This window comes from Amblyraja radiata, chromosome 3 (assembly GCF_010909765.2).
Source record: "Amblyraja radiata isolate CabotCenter1 chromosome 3, sAmbRad1.1.pri, whole genome shotgun sequence".
Classification (NCBI taxonomy): domain Eukaryota; kingdom Metazoa; phylum Chordata; class Chondrichthyes; order Rajiformes; family Rajidae; genus Amblyraja; species Amblyraja radiata.
This window is the reverse complement of record NC_045958.1, coordinates 104,851,442-104,868,849: the sequence shown is the minus strand read 5'-3', so window position 1 is coordinate 104,868,849 and position 17,408 is coordinate 104,851,442. Positions and strand designations below refer to the sequence as shown.

General features: G+C 50.1%; 1 protein-coding gene and 1 long non-coding RNA gene across 6 annotated transcripts in view; one reads left to right on the top strand and one right to left on the bottom strand.

Annotated features, from left to right (window-relative positions):
* fyb1 (FYN binding protein 1) overlaps window positions 1–17,408 on the top strand; it is a 106,045-nt gene that overhangs the window by 31,174 nt on the left and 57,463 nt on the right. For all 5 annotated transcript variants that reach the window (XM_033018495.1, XM_033018498.1, XM_033018494.1 and 2 more), the window contains one exon: window positions 14,990–15,071. In XM_033018495.1, the coding sequence (XP_032874386.1) occupies window positions 14,990–15,071 (82 nt within the window). The remainder of the gene's footprint in view (window positions 1–14,989; window positions 15,072–17,408) is intronic.
* LOC116971369 lies at window positions 26–12,585 on the bottom strand. The gene is made up of 3 exons (XR_004411479.1): window positions 12,450–12,585; window positions 11,522–11,523; window positions 26–64 (listed from the first exon to the last, which is right to left on the bottom strand). It is a non-coding gene; the product is annotated as an uncharacterized LOC116971369 (long non-coding RNA).

Genomic DNA, 17,408 nt, shown 5'->3' with positions numbered 1-17,408 from the left:
TCCTGGGCCTCCTCCATTGCCAGAGTGAGGCCCAACACAAACTGGAGGAGCAGCACCTCATATTCTGCTTGAGTAACGCACACCCCAGTAGTGTGAACATTGAATGCTCAGAATCAGAGAGTGATACAGTGTGGAATCAGGTCATTTGGCTCAACTTGCCCAAACCACCCAAAGAATCCCAGCTACACTAGTCCCACCTGCCTGCGCTTGGTCCATATCCCTCCAAAACTGACCTACCCATGTACTTGTTTAATGGGCCTGTCCCACTTAGGCGATTTTTTGGGCGACTACAGGCGACTGCCGCAAAATGTTCAACACGTTGAAAAATTTTCGGAAACAGTGGCGTCAATTTTTGCTGTCGTAGGTTGTCGCCAGGTGTCGTAGGTGAATTCTATTAATATTAGTCCCTGGCAGTCACCTAAAGAGTCGCCTAAGTATTGCGATAGTCCCATTGCGATAGTCCCAGCCTCAACTACCTCATCTGGCAGCTCGTTCTATACAACCACAATCCTTTGTGTGAAAAAGTCACCCCTCAGATTCCTATTAAATCTTTTCCCATTCACTTTAAACCTTTTTGGCCTCTGATCCTCGATTCCCCTCCTCTGGGCGAGAGACTCTGTGCATCTACCCGATCTATTGTTCAAGAAGGAACTGCAGATGCTGGAAAATCGAAGGTAGACAAAAATGCTGGAGAAACTCAGCGGGTGCAGCAGCATCTATGGAGCAAAGGAAATAGTCAATGTTTCGGCCCGGGTCAGGCAGCATCTGTGGAGAACATGGATAGGTGACGTTTCACAGAATGCTGGAGTAACTCAGCGGGTCAGGCAGCATCTGTGGAGAACATGGATAGGTGACGTTTCACAGAGTGCTGGAGTAACTCAACGGGTCAGGTCCATGGTCATTGGCTCCTGCATTGAAAATGTCTTTAATTTCTTGCAGATTATCAAATCCCGAGGAATAAGTCCCAAAAGTGTCTCCACTACCAGCTTCCAAATTACTGCGAATGATGATTGGGACTCAACCATCAAACTTCCCCTGATGGTTGAGTTCTGGGGAAACCAACCATCACATTCCCCATTTAGTGAAATAGTTTAAATCCACCGAATATGGATAGGTGACGTATCGGGTCAGGACCCTTCTTCACACTCTCATGAAGAAGGGTCCCGTCTCAAAACTTCAGCCCTCTTTCTCCAGAAGTGCTGCCTGATCAACCGAGTTACTCCAGCACTTTGTGTCTATCTTTGGCATCTGCAGTTTTTCAATTCAATTCAATTCAACTTTAATGTAATTGCACAAATACTAAGTATGGGTACAACGAAATGCAGTTTTGCGTCAGTCCGTAGTAGTAGTGCATATAGAAATTAAAAAAAAAGATACAGAATAATCAAAAATACAGAATAATTAAACAACGGGGACGGAGGGACCGGAGAAATCTATCGGCGGGACTCCGAGTTCAGCAATGTGATGGTATAACTGTAGAAGCTGTTCTTCATCCTACTGGTACGAGACCTGAGGCTCCTGTACCGTCTCCCTGATGGGAGGAGGGCAAACAGTCCATGGTCGGGGTGGGAGGGGTCTTTAATGATCTTCCCAGCCCGTCTCAGACACCGTTTTCGGTGGAGGGCATCCATCGCAGGGAGCGGGGCACCGATGATGTGCTGCGCGGTTTTCACCACGTTCTTTGCATCTATAAATTTACGGCTACATTTTGTTTTCAAAAGGGGAAACGTAAAAAGGGCTGAATGTATTTTATAAATGTCGACAACATTATGAGCAAATACTGTAATTGGATCTGTTCTGAAATCGGGAAGAAGAGGGGGAAGTTGTGGTGTTATTAACAAGTGCACGATTCGCACGAGATTGGTGAGATGAGATGTTCTGTTTATTTGTGTCGCGGCATGCGAGATGTTTGAAGATCGTGCAAAAAAAACCGCCAAGTGGCTAAAGAGACGAGTGTGAAACGCTATCACTGATGCCCAAAGTATGTGCTCCCCTCAGGCAAAGACCAAAGCTCCAAACTCCCCGCCACCGGCCGCAACAAAGCACCGTGGCCCAGCGGGTAGAGCCGCTGCCTCGTAGCGACACTGGTCCCGGTTCGATCCTGACCTCGGTCTGTGTGTAGGAGTTTGCGCGCTCTCCCTGTGACCGCGTGCGTTTCATAAGTTCATGTTCAAGAGAAAGAATTAGGCCATTCGGCCCATCAACTCTACTCCGCCATTCAATCCTTTCCTCCTAACCCCATTCTCCTGCCTTCTCCTCGTAACCTCTAATACCTGTACTCATCAAGAATCTGTCAATCTCCACCTTAAAAATACCCATTGACTTGGTGATGAATCTCACAGATTCATCACCCTCTGGCTAATCAAATTCCTCCTCATGTCTTTTGCTCCAGTTTCCTCTCACATCCCAAAGACATGTGTGACAATAGACAATAGATGTAAGAGTAGGCCAATGTGATCATGGCTGATCATCCACAATCAGTACCCCGTTCCTGCCTTCTCCCCACATCCCTTGAGTCCGCTGTCTTTGAGACACTGGCGAAGTGAAGATGGCGGCGCGTCCAGACGCAGCGGCTTTGCGCTCCCAAGCCCGAGTTTACTCGGAGCAGCCCGGTACCGAACGCGGCTAGAAATTTTCTTTCTTGTACATCAGTGGAGCTGCACACTAAATCTCGTTGCACTGACGTGCAATGACAATAAAAGATATATTATTATTATTATTATTATTTAAGAGCCCTATCTAGCTCTTTAGGGTTCATTGGCCCTCTGTAAATTGCTCCTTAAGTCGAGGGAGTGGATGTGAAAGTGGGATAACACAGAACTGGCGTGAACGGGTGATCAATGGTTGGCGTGGACTCGGTGGGCCGAAGGGCTTCACTTTGTGTCTGACATCTTTTAAAACAAAAAATTATTCTACAAATTCTTTTAGTCAGAAAATAAAATAAACATCCAGAGTATTAACACAATCAAAGGCTGCCTATGTTGACAGTTTTACAAACAAATGATCATCAGATTAACATATTGCCAACTTTACACTCGACCTACCGCAGTGACCAGCGTTCACGGAAGGCCCCCAGAGTCCCCGTGGACACCGCGTGTGTGTTCGCTCTCCAGGGACACGTGGGCCCGGAAACGGGGCAGGCAGCCGACTGTAGTGTGGCCGTCGACTACCTGGACCCGCGAACGGCCATCTTGGCCAGGCCCAGGAGCAGACGGACAGGAAGGTCCCCCCCCCCCACTCCCTCCCTCCCGCCATCCCTTCCCCCCTCTGTACCGGGTGCCCAAATATCACCAGCTTGGGGCTAAAGTGCAGCCCCTTCAGATAGTCGAACAGGAGCTGACCCGGGAGTGTGTGACCGGAGGGTGCAGAGGAAATTTGAATAAGTAACCCCTGCTCTCCCTGCCTAGGAAGAGTCGTGGGACGGCTAATAATTAGACTGATGTTTTGCATGAAATGTAAAACACCCCCAATACATAATAATCAGCGGTTTCAAGCTCAGCGATGATACAGCGAATTTGAATGCAAACACCAGGAACTGCAGATGCTTGAATCTTGAGTAAACTACAAGGATGTTGCCGGGGCTCGAGGGCCTACGTTTTACAGGGAGAGATTGGGAAGGCTTGGATTTTATTTCCTTGGAGCGCAGGAGGATGAGGGGTGATCTCATCGAGGTGTATTTGAGTCTTTTACCCAGAGTAGAGAAATCATGAACCAGAGGTAAGAGGGGGGGGGAAGATTTAATAGGAACCTGAAGAGCAACTTTTTTACACAGAGGTTGGTGGGTGTATGGAATGAGCTGCCAGTGGAGGTGGTTGAGGAAGGGACTATAACAACATTTCAAATTATTTTGACAGATACGTGGATAGGAAAGGTTTAAAGGGATATTGGACAAAAGCTGGTAAATGGGACTCACTTGGATGTGGCATCTTGGCCGGCATGGACAAGTGGGGCCGAAAGGCCTGTTTCCGTGCTACAACACCATGCCCCACACAATCTCTTGTCAGAGGCTGGGAATCATAGGTTCATAGGAGCAGAATTTGGCCATTCGGCCCATCAAGTCTACTCTGCCACTCAATCACGGCTGATCTATCTCTCCTCTCACCACAACCCCTGACACCCGTACTAATCAAGAACCTATCTATCTCTGCTTTTAAAATACCTAATGACTTGGCCTCCACAGCCGTTTGTGGCAATGAATTCCACAGATTCACCACCCTCTGACTAAAGAAATTCAGAATTAAAGGACATACCTTTAGAAAGGAGGAATTTCTCTAGTCAGAGGGTGGTGAATCTGTGGAATTCATTGCCACAGACGGCTGTGGAGGCCAAGTCAGTGGATATTTTTAAGGCGGAGATTGACAGGTTCTTGATTAGTACGGGCGCCAGGGGTTACGGGGAGAAGGCAGGAGAATGGGGTTGAGAGGGAGAGATAGATCAACCATGATTGAATGACGGTGTAGACTTGATGGGCCGAATGGCCTAATTCTGCTCGGATAACTTTATGAAGGTGAAACCCGCGCAGTCACAGGTAGAATGAATAAACTCTACACACGTAGACAGCACCCGAGGTCAGGATCGAACCCGGGTCTCTGGCGCTGTATGGCAGCAGCTCTACCTGCTGCGCATCCATGCCGCCCGACTTTAAAATCCAGACCGAGTGAGGTTAGCGAGCCGTGTTGATGCTCAGAGCGATCAGGAAGTCGGGCAGAAACCTCAGCAGCATGGAGCAGGGTTTCCGGGCTGACGAGTTGTGTATCCTGTGTGTGGCCACACACAGGCCGGTGTCCCTGCCTTCCCCCATCTGTGTGTGGTTGTTCCACCCACTGCCCGCTCCAGCACAAGCTTCCAGGAACTGCCCCCTCTCTCCCCGGAAACCTCCACAAGGGAGCTCCTTTCAGTTTAAGAAAGAACTGCAGATGCTGGAAAATCGAAGGTAGACAAAAATGCTGGAGAAACTCAGCGGGTGTGGCAGCATCTATGGAACGAAGGAAATAGGCAATGTTTCGGGCCGAAACGTTGCTTATTTCCTTCGCTCCATAGATGCTGCCTCACCCGCTGAGTTTTTCCAGCATTTTTGTCTACCTTCCCTTTAGCTTAGTTTAGTTTAGTTTAATTGAGAGACACAGCGTGCAAACAGGCCCTTCGGCCCACTACGTCCACACCGACCAGCGATCACCCGTTCACGCTAATTTAGACAGACAATAGGTGCAAGAGTAGGCCATTCGGCCCTTCGAGCCAGCACCGCCATTCAATGTGATCATGGCTGATCATCCACAATCAGTACCCCGTTCCTGCCTTCTCCCCATATCCCTGATTCCGCTATCTTTAAGAGCCCTATCTAGCTCTCTCTTGAAAGCATCCAGAGAACCTGCCTCCACCACCCTCTGAGGCAGAGAATTCCACAGACTCACCACTCTCTGTGAGAAAAAGTATTTCCTCATCTCCATTCTAAATGGCTTACTCCTTATTCTTAAACTGTGGCCCCTGGTTCTGGACTCCCCCAACATCGGGAACATGTTTCCTGCCTCTAGCGTGTCCAAACCCTTAACAATCTAATATGTTTCAATGAGATGCCCTCTCATCCTTCTAAACTCCAGAGTGTACAAGCCCAGCTGCTCCATTCTCTCAGCATATGACAGTCCAGCCATCCCGGGAATTAACCCTGTAAACCTACGCTGCACTCCCTCAATAAGAAGAATGTCCTTCCTCAAATTAGGGGACCAAAACTGCACACAATACTCCAGGTGTGGTCTCACTAGGGCTCTGTACAACTGCAGAAGGACCTCTTTGCTCCTATATTCGATTCCTCTTGTTATAAAGGCCAACATGCCATTCGCTTTCTTCATTGCCTGCTGTACCTGCATGCTTACTTTCATAGACTGATGAACAAGGATTAGAGATGCAGTGGAAACGGGCTCTTTGGCCCACCGGGTTTGCGCCGACCAGCGAGCACTCGTTCGCTAGTTCCATCCTCTACACTTAAGGACAATTAACCTACAAACATGAATGACTTTGGACTGTGGGAGGAAGTGGAACATCCGGGCAAAAACTCACGCAGTCATAGGGTGAACGTGCAAAATCTACACAGACAGCAGCCATGGTCAGGGTCGAACCTTTTTTAAGCAGAGTAATGGTGCCTGTCCCACTGTACGACGTAATTCAAGAGCTCTCCCGAGTTTAAAACAAAATCAAACTCATGGTAAGCACGTAGAATGTACGGAGCGGGTACGTCGGAGCTCGGGACGTCTCTTAGCGGCTCGTAACGCTAACGGCAGATACTCAGGAAACGTGGTAGGCTCGGGAATCAAGCCCATGTCTCAGCGCCAGAGACATGGGCTTGATCCTGACTACGGGTGCTGTCTGTACGGAGTTTGTACATTCTCCCCGTGACCGCATTGGTTTTCTCCGGGTGCTCCGGTTTCCTCCCACACTCCAAAGACGTGCAGGTCTGTTGGTTTAACTGGCTTCTGTAAAAAAAATCTAAATTGTTCCTGGTGTGTGCAAGACAGTAGGAGTGTACGGGAATGGGTGACGTTTCGGGTCGAGACCCTTCTTCAGACTAGTCTGGGGAGCAGGAAACGAGAGATATAGACGGTGATGTTGCGAGATAAAGAACAATGAATGAAAGATATGCAAAAAAGTAACAATGATGAAGGAAACAAGCCATTGTAAGCTGTTTGTAAGGTGAAAATGAGAAGTTGGTGCGACTTGGGTGGGGGAGATATAGAGAAAGAGGGAATGCCGGGGTCACAGCTTAAGGATCAGGGGGAAATCCTTTAAAACCGAGATGAGAAAAACTTTTTTCACACAGAGAGTGGTGAATCTCTGGAACTCTCTGCCACAGAGGGTAGTTGAGGCCAGTTCATTGGCTATATTTAAGAGGGAGTTAGATGTGGCCCTTGTGGCTAAGGGGATCAGAGGGTATGGAGAGAAGGCAGGTACGGGATACTGAGTTGGATGATCAGCCATGATCATATTGAATGGCGGTGCAGGCTCGAAGGGCCGAATGGCCTACTCCTGCACCTAATTTCTATGTTTCTATGTTTACCTGAAGTGAGAGAAATCAATATTCATACCACTGGGCTGTAAGCTGCCCAAGCCCAATATGAGATGCTGTTCCTCCAATTTGCGTTTAGCCTCACTCTGACAATGGAGGAGACCGAGGACAGAAAGGTCTGTGTGGGAATGGGAAGGTGAATTAGAGTGTCCAGCAACCGGGAGATCAGGTAGATTCACCCGGGGCTGAGCGAAGGTGTTCCGCGAAACGATCGCCCAGTCTGCGCTCGGTCTCGCCGATGTATAAGAGTCCATATCTTGAACAACGGATACAGTAGATGAGGTTGGAGGAGGTGCAAGTGAACCTCTGCCTCACCTGGAAAGACAGGCAGAGTCCATGGACAGAGTCGAGGGAGATGGTCTAGGGACAGGTGTGGCATCTTCTGCGGTTGCAGGGGAAGGTACCTGGGGAGGGAGTGGTTTGGGTGGGAAGGGATGAGTTAACCAGGGAGTTGCGGAGGGGACGGTCTCTGCGGAAGGCGGAAAGGGGTGGAGATGGGAAGATGTGATTAGTGTTGGGAGCCCGTTGGAGGTGGCGAAAATTCCGGTGGATTAAGTGTTGTGTATGATGGCTGATGGGGTGGAATGTAAGGACTAGTGGGACTCTGTCTCCATTGCGACTAGGGGGAGGGGGGGGAGGGCAAGGGCGGAGCTGCGGGGTACCGAGGAGACACGAGTGAGGGCCTCATCTATGATGGGAGAGGGAAACCCCCGTTCCCTAATGAATGAGGACAGCTCATCTTGGGCATCTCTGGAGACATGTGGCGTAGACAGAGGAATTGGGACTAGGGGATAGAGTCTTTGCAGGAAGCAGGGTGGGAAGAAGTGTAGTCAGTGGGTTTGTAATAGGCGTCAGTCAACAGTCTATTTCCTGTGATGGAGACAGTGAGATCAAGAAAGTGGAGGGAGGTGTCGGAGATGGTCCAAGTAAATTTGAGTGCAGGGTGGAAATTGATGGTGAAGTTGATGAAGTCAGTGAGTTCTGCATGGGTGCAGGAGGTAGCACCGATGTCCCTTATTTGTGTCGCCTTTCCATGGTCTACAGAGATGCTGCCTGTCCCGCTGAGTTACTCCAGCACTTTGTGTCTTTTTTTGTAAACCGGCACCTGCAGTTCCTTGTGTCCACATTCCACAACTCATGTTGTATGCATTCCCCACACGGGATGTGGCACATGTGTGATACAAGGAATTGCAGATGCTGGACTACAAAAAAAGACACAAAGTGCTGGAGTAACTCAGCGGGTCAGGCAGCATCTCTGGAGAACATGGATAGGTGATGTTTCACAGAGTGCTGGAGTAACTCAGCGGGTCAGGCAGCATCTGTGGAGAACATGGATAGGTGACGTTTCGGGTCACTGTGGGAAGGGGAGTTAAAATGGTTAGCAACCGGAAGATCCTTGGCAGACTGTGCACGGTGGAGCAGTGGTAGAGTTGCTGCCTCACAGCGCCAGAGTACCAGGTTCAATCCTGACTACAGGTGCTGTCTGTACAGAGTTAGCACGTTCTCTCCGTGACTGCGTGGGTTTCCTCCAGGTGCTCCGGTTTCTTCCCACGCTGCAAAGACGTTTAGATTTGTAGGTTAATCGACTTCTGTTAAATTGTTCCTAGTGGGCAGAATAGCGTTAGTGTACGGGGTGATCGCTGGTCGCACTGACTTGGTGGGGCAAAGGGCCTGTTTCTACGCTGTATCTCTAAAGTCTAAAAGTGTTCAGCAAAAACGATTGCCTGGTCCTCAGCTGATCTTGCTGTGGCCACATCAGATACAGTAGGTGAGGTCTGAGAAGGTGCAGACTTCTCTGAATCTCTGTCTCACCTGCGCTTGACGCGTTGGCACCATTTAACGTGGTCAGTCCAGATACCACCGCCACCCCTCCCACCACTTTATGTACGTGTGGGCCCATTAACGGGCAGTGGGAGACACAACTTGGGCACGACATCAATAGAGCACAGCCTTCAGGTGAGAAGGACAAGATTATCCACAACAGACAATAGGTGCAGGAGTAGGCCACTCGGCTCTTCGAGCCAGCATCGCTATTCACTGTGATCATGGCTGATCATCCACAATCGGTACCCCATTCCTGCCTTCTCCCCATATCCCATGACCCCGCTATCTATAAGAGCTCTATCTCTCTCTCTTGAAAGCATCCAGAAAGTTGCCCTCCACCTGAGGCAGAGAATTCCACAGATTCACAACTCTCTGGGTGAAAATGTTTTTCTTTGTCTCTGTTCTAAATGGCCGACCCCTTATTCTTAAACTGTGGCCCCTGGTTCTGAACTCCCCCAACATCGGGAACATGTTTCCTGCCTCTAGCGTGTCCAATCCCTTCATAATCTTACATGTTTCAATAAGATGCCCTCTCATCCATCTAAATTCCAGTGTGTACAAGCCCAGTCGCTCCACTCTTTCAACATATGACAGTCCCACCATCCCGGGAATTAACCTTGTGAACCTACGCTGCACTCCCTCAATAGCAAGAATGTCCTTCCTCAAATTAGGAGACCAAAACTGCACACAATACTGTGGCGACTTCCTTGGAAGATTGAGAAGAGTCAACGTTAATACAAACTCTATCAAACCTCTGTGGGTGTATATTAGAGAACTTCTCCCTGTAGCAACATTGCTGAGTCAGCAATTTGAACGCCTAGGGACAAAGGAGACTACAGAGAGTGGTGGATACAGTACCCCATCACGGGTACTGACCTACGCACCATTGATTCCAGTGTGTACAAGCCCAGTCGCTCCATTCTTTCAACATATGACAGTCCCGCCATCCGGGGAATTAACCTCGAGAACCTACGCTGCACTCCCTCAATAGCAAATTAATTACAGGAAAGGAGTGGAGACCTTGGAGAGGGTGCAGAAGAGGCCTCAACCTCTCTAAAGAAGGACCAAGAGGAGTTCAGACCCGAACCGTTGTCAGTCCATTCCCTCTGCAAATAGACACAAAATGCTGGTGTAACTCAGCGGGACAGGCAGCATCTCTGGAGAGAAGGAATGGGTGACGTTTCGGGTTGAGATCCTTCTTCGGACTGAGAGGCAGGGGAGTGGGTATGGAAGGGTAAAGCATGAGATATGGAAGGGTATGGTGTGAAAACGAGAGAACTAAGGGGACATGGACGAAGGAAAATGTAGAATGGATCATTGTTAGTGAGGGGAAGTTTACAACGAGGCATACAAAGATAAAATGTAATCAGGACAGCCAGACTGGTCGCAGAACTAGGTTGGGGGAGGGATGCAGAGGGAGAGACGTTCTATGCTGCCTGACCCTCTGAACATAGATTTGAACATTGAATATTCCAGTTTCTCTTTCCTGCCCCCACCCCCCCACCTCCCACCACCCTAATGTGCACCCATTTCTCCCACATTCTCCCAAGGTGGAACATTGTCTGTTCATTCCATCTCCACAGATGCTGCCTGACCCTCTTCTCTCTTCCAGTTTTTTTTACTGCACCCCCTGCAATCAGTCTGAAGAAGGGCCCCGACCTGAAACGTCACCTATCCATGTTCTCCAGAGATGCTGCCTGACCAGCTGAGTTACTCCAGCACTCTGTGAAACGTCACCTATCCATGTTCTCCAGAGATGCTGCCTGACCCGCTGAGTTACTCCAGCACTCTGTGAAACGTCACCTATCCATGTTCTCCAGAGATGCTGCCTGACCTGCTGAGTTACTCCAGCGAGTTGTGTCTATAAACAAAAACAAAACTCAAGATGTTTCGTTTAGTTTTAGTTTAGAGATACAGCGCGGAAACAGGCCTTTCGGCCTACCAGGTCCGCACCGACCAGCGATCCCCGCACATTAACACTGTCCTACACTTTACATTTATACCAACCCAATTAACCTATAAACCTGTACGCCTTTGTTGTGTGGGAGGAATCCTAAGATGTCTGAGAAAACCCACGCAGGTCATGGGGAGAACGTACAAACTCCGTACAGACAGCACCCGTAGTCAGGATAGAACCCGGGTCTCCGGCGCTGTACGGCAGCAACTCTACCGTTGCGCCACTCTGCCGCCCTACATATAGGAATGAACTACAGATGCTGGTTTATGCAAAGTTCTGGATGGACACAAAGTGCTGGAGTAACTCAGCAGGTCAGGCAGCATCTCTGGAGAACATGGATAGGTGACGTTTCACAGAGTGCTGGGGTAACTCAGTGGGTCAGGCAGCATCTGTGGAGAGAATGAATCGGTGACGTTTTGGGTCAAGACCCTTCCTCAGACCCAGTTACTCTAAAACTCTGGGGCCGACTTTGAAGGCAGCTGTACTGGGACAGTGCTGCTGGCCTGCATGTACATCAGTGACACGTGGCCTGTGATAATCCTGTCACACACAGCCGCTGCCTGCTCTTGCAAGAAGTTGCGGTCAATGCCAAAGTGCTGACCCCACACATTAGTCAGACGCCGACCTCAACAATTTATCAACTCTTGCCTTGCAATATCTCTCGTAACTCTGGTGTCTTTTACTTCTCTTTCCAGCTTCCTCCTTTTGCAAATTGTCGTTCTGCTCGGAAGAAGCTGGGAGGGGAAGTAAGCGGCCTTGCGTAGACTGCATTCTGCCCTTCTCCCCGCTCCCGTCTGGCAGAAGATGCAGAAGCCTGAAAGTGTGCACCACCAGACTCAGGAACAGCTTCTTCCCCTCTGTTATCAGGCTTCTGAACGGTCCTTCCATAAGCTAGGGTGCTGTCCGATTCACCTCTACCCCATTGCGGACATTGGACTTTATCGGGGCCTGTACTCGCTGGAGTTTTGAAAGATGAGGGGGGACGTTTTTGAAACTTACCGAATAGTGAGAGGCCTGGGTGGAGAGGAAGCTACCACGTGGGAGAGTCGAGGATCAGAGGGGTACAGCCTCAAAATTCAAGAATATATCTTTAGAATGGAGATGACGGCGGTGAATCTGTGGAATTAATTGCCACAGACGGCTGTGAAGGCCAATGGATAATTTAAAGAGGAAATTGACACCTTCGCGATGAGTGCGGGTGTCAGGGGTTATGGGGAGAAGGCAGCAGAATGTGGTTGAGAGGTTGACATAGATCAGCCATGATTGGATAGCAGCGCAAAATCCATGGGCCGAATGGCCTAATTCTGCTCCTATATCTTATGATCTCTGGAACTGATGCGCTACAATGCTGAGAACTATATTCTGCACTCTGTATCTTCCCCTTTGCTCTCCCTATTGTGCTTGAGTTTGACTTGAATGTATTTATGTGTGGTATTATCTGATCTGTTTGGACAGCCGTGCAAAAGCCTTTCACCACCACAGTACAGGCGACAATAATAAACCTTAAGCTAAACCAAAAGTGCCAGCAAGGCATAATAGAAACATTTAGCCATTTGGCACAACGCCAGGCCCTTCGGCCCAACTTGTCCACGTCATCCAAGATCCTTGGACGCTTGGGTCGTTTACACCCCAGCTATATGAACATTGACCTCTCTAACTTCAGATAGCCCTTGCTTTCTCTCTCTCTCTCCATCCCCTCCCCCTTCCCAGTTCTCCCACTAGTCTTACTGTTTCCGACTACATTCTATCTTTGTCCCACCCTCCCCGCTGACATCAGTCTGAAGAATGGTCTTGACCTGAAATGTCGCCCAGTCCTTCTCTCCAGAGATGCTGCCTGACCCACTGAGTTACTCCAGCATTTTGGGTCTACCTTCGATTTAAACCAGCATCTGCAGTTCTTTCTTACACATCCAAGATCCTCATCGACACTATTCCCACCTGTCCACTTTTAGTCCATATCTCTCTAAACCTGTCCTATCCATGTACCTGTCCAAGTGTCTTTTAATTGTTATTATGTTACCTGCCTCAACTTCCTCCCCTGTCTCCTGTCCACCTCTCTGATGCGTTATGCTATGATTTCCCATTGCAAAAAGACACAAGTTTTAGTTTATTGTTACCGAGGTACAGAGAAACGCATCTGTTACGTGCTAACCAGTCAGCACAAAGGTCATAAGTGATAGGAGCAGAATTAGGCCATTCGGCCCATCAAGTCCCCTCCGCCATTCAATCATGGCTGATCTATCTCCCCCTCCTAACCCCATTCTCCTGCCTTCTCCCCATAACCTCTGACACCAGAATCCATCTATCTCCAAATAAAAATATCCATTGACTCCACAGCCTTCTGCGGCATATAATTCCACAGATTCACCACCCTCTGAATAAATTAATTTCTCCTCATCTCCTTCCTAAAGGAACGTCCTTTAATTCTGAGGCTATGACCTCTGGTCCTGGACGCTCCCACTAGTGGAAACATCCTCTCCACATCCACTCTATCCAGGCCTTTCACTATTGGGTATGTTTCATTGAGGTCCCCTCATCCTTCTAAACTCCAGCGATTACAGGCCCATGATTACAATTGAGCCATTCAGTGTATAGATACAGTATATGAGGGAATACTGTTAAATGCAAGATAAAGCCAGTAAAGTCCGATCAAATATAGTCCGACAGTCACCTGTGAGGTAGATATTAGTTCAGGGCTGCTTTCTAATTGGTGAGAGGATGATTCAATTGCCTGATAACAGCTGGGAAGAAACTGTCCCTGAATCTGGAGGTGTGCGTTTTCACACTTCTGTATTTCTTGCCTGATGGGAGAGGGGAGAAGAGGGAGTGACCGGGGTGCGACTGGTCCTTGATTATGCTGCTGGCCTTGCCGAGGCAGCGTGAGGTATAAATGGAGTCAATGGAAGGGAGTCAATGGATGTAACTCAGCGTGTCAGGACAGTGTTAATATGCGGGGATCGCTGGTCGGTGCGGACTCAGTGGGCCGAAGGGCCTTTTTCCACGCTGTATCTCTAAACTAAACTAAACATCTTGAGTTTAGTTTTTGTTTATAGACACAGAGTGCTGGAGTAACTCAGCATCTCTGGAGAACATGGATAGGTGACGTTTCGGGTCGGGACCTTTCTTCAGTCGGATTGTGTTGGGGGGGGGGGGGAGAAAGCAGGAAGAGAGGTGGGAGGTGGTGAGTGATAGGAGGATACAGGTGAGGGGTGGGTTTGATTAGCAGATGGGTGAGATGGGAAGGAGGCAAAAGGCTGTGAGAAAAGAGAAGTCGACGAGTGAAGAGTGAAATGTGAAGCCAGAGGAAAGGATGTAGATGGAAGGAGACGGGAAGAGAGGTGTGGCGGGAAATGGGAACTTGTGGCAGCACAATGGGAGGAAACCGGAGCGCCCGGAGAAAGCCCACACGGGTCACGGGGAGAAGGTACAAATGCCGTACAGACAGCACCCGTAGTCAGGATCAGACCCGGTTCTCTGGCGCTGTAAGGCAGCAATTCTACCTCTGCGCCACCGTGTCACCATATAAAAGCATGTTGTCCTGACAGCAGCTCTAGGTTTGAGTTGAAGGGTCGGCCCTATGTTGTAAACTCCACACACAGACAGCACCAGAGGTCGGGATCGAACCCCCGTCTCTGGAACTGTGAGGCCGCTGCTCTACGTATTGCGCCACTGTGACTTTACTTTGGACTTGAGACATACAGCGTGGAAACAGGCCCTTCAGCCCACTGAGTCCGCTCCGACCAGCGGTCCTACACACCAGTGACAATTTACAATTTTACAGAAACCAATGAATGTAAAATGCTGCACCTCTTTGGAAGGTGGTGGAAACCAGAGAAAACTCGTGCAGGTCACGGGGAGAACGTACAAACTCCGCACAGACAGCGCCCATAGTCGGGATCGAACCCGCGTCACCGGCGCTGTGAGGCAGCCAATGTACCGCCTGCAAGATGTACAGGTTTGCAGGTTAATTGGCTTCTGAAAATTGTAAATTGTCCCTAGTGTGTGTGGGATAGTGCTACTGTACAGGTTGGTGCGGACTCAGTGGGCCGAAGGGCCTGTTTCTGCGCTGTATCTCTAAAGTCTGACGATCGAGGCTGATTTTCCATCCACTGCCTGTGATCTGAGCTGGATTTGAACTTGCTTTCTTGCAGCATCGAGCCGGGATGTCGGGAAACCACCGCCCGTACCAAACCTGCCTCCTCGCCACCTGACCAGCAAACCGGCGGATATGATGTGAGTAACCGTACCAACTCCAGCCACTACTGCCCCAGACTGCGGTCAGCTGGGCAGAGTCCAGGGACCGCAGACCAGGCTGCCATACATCTCCAATGCCCTGCACGCCTGGAATCACCGCTCACTCACACACGCGCAAATGCATGAACACGCACACACACACACATACACATACACACACACACTCACATGCACATACGTACATGCACACACACACGCAAATTCATACAAACACGCACATACACACACTCGCACACGCATACACACGAAAACACACACACACACACACACACACACACACACACACACACACACACACACACACACACACACACACACACACACACACACACACACACACCCCCCCCCCCCCCATCCCCACCCCTTCGGAGGCCCCGTAATTTCGGCTCAATCCAGTGCTAAATGCAGCTCAACTCTGCCTGTCTCGTAGGGTTAACCTGCAGCCTTGCCTGGACTGATGACATATGTCCCGTAAATCCAGGCAGGGCCGTAGGTTAACCTGGCGGGACAGGCAGAGTTGAGCTGGATTTAGCGTTGCTTCTCTGCGCTGGCTGTGGGCTTGGAGGCACAGCTCCCGACGTCTCTGGCCACCTCCGGGCGTGGGGGGCTCTCGGGTGGAAACGGGGAAGGTCCAGTGGCGGTTCGGCAGCGATTGCAGCGCCAGAGACCCGGGGTAGATCCTGGCTGCGGATGAGGTGCAGGTCTATGTCCAGGGCTGCCATTGTGACCCTATGACCCGGGCTCGTCTCCCCCCTCCAATCACCGTACTCTATCCTCAGTCCCACCTCCCCCTACTTGCGCCTCTGACCGACACCTCCCTCCTCCAATCATCGCGCTAAATCATCGTCCCGCCACCATTGCCTGCTGACCGACGTCTCTCTTGTCCAGTCGGCGCCCTCAGTCAGCAGTCCCGCTCCCACTGTCTCAGAAAGCGGAGATTTCACCGGGTTTTAAAATCCGGATTACAAAAAATGGGGGAGGATCGTCCCCCACCTCTCAAAACAGGGAGGGGGGTGGGGGGAACATGTCCTCCCTGCCCCCCCCCGGGATTTCCGCCTGTGGTCACAAGGAATAAAGTCCTAGCCGGCCCAAACTCTCCCCATAGCTCAGGCCCTTGAGTCCTGGCCTCATCATCCAAATCTTCACTGCAATCCTTCCAGCTGAAGAACATCTTTCCAATAACATGGTGACCACAACTGAATAAGATACTCTAAATGTAGAAACAAGGAAGTGCAGATTAGATTAGATTAGATTAGATTAGATACATTTATTTGTCACATACACCTAGGTGTAGTGAAATGCTTGTTGCCAATGCAGCACATAAAAAAAGAATACAAACATGACAATAATAAAGATCTTTAACATAAAGAACATCCCCCCACAATGGTTTCCATTATGAGGGAAGGCACAAAGTCCAGTCCCCAACCCCAGTTCACCCATAGTCGGGCCTATTGAGGCCTCCACAGTTGCCTTCATGAAGGCCTGATGTTCCAGGCCGTTCTCGCCGGGTGATGTTGCTCCAGCATCAGGAGAATCCTCTCAGCGGCTTGGGACACCTGGAACGGTCGTTTCTGTACTGGAGGCCGCGGCTTCCGAAGCCAACAAGGCCGCGCCGGTTGGAGCTCCACTACTGGCGATCTCATCGAGAGATCCCAGGCTCCCGGTGTAAAGTTCGGCGCCGCCGCCCGCAGCTGGCCGCTCCACAGTCCCGCAGCTCCGCGATGTTTTTCTCGGCGGTCTTCAGCTCACCGGAGCTCCAGCGCGGCGACCCAGGCAAGGCATCGCCCGCTCCACGATAGCGCTCCAGCGCTGTGCCGCCACCGAAGCCGTGGTTCTGGGCGGTCCCCGACAGGAAACGCCGCTCCAGGCCCGCTGGTAGGCCGCAAGGACGGGTCGAAGCTGCAGCCCGGAGAAAAGCTGCCTCTCCGACCAGGTAGGGACCCTGAAAGATAGTTCCCCCCTTCCCCCCACATAAAAAAGTCTAGACCTCCAGAACAAAACACTTTAACTAACTAAAAATGTTTTAAAAAGAGATGAAAAGACGGACAGCTGCTAGCTGGGCAGCCATGCACAGGACAGCGCCCCCTCCGGATGCTGGTTTAAACCAAGATAGGCATAAAGTTTCTGGTTTGCACACAACAAAAGCTTTTCACTATACCATGGTACATGTGGCAATAAACTAACCTCAACTCAAACTCAGGTGCTGGAGTAACTCAGCGGGTCAGGCAGCATCTCTGTAGGAAACGGATGGGTGACGTTTTGGTTCGGGGCCCTTTTATGAACTCAGAGAGACTGTGAGTTCCTCAGAGAGATTGA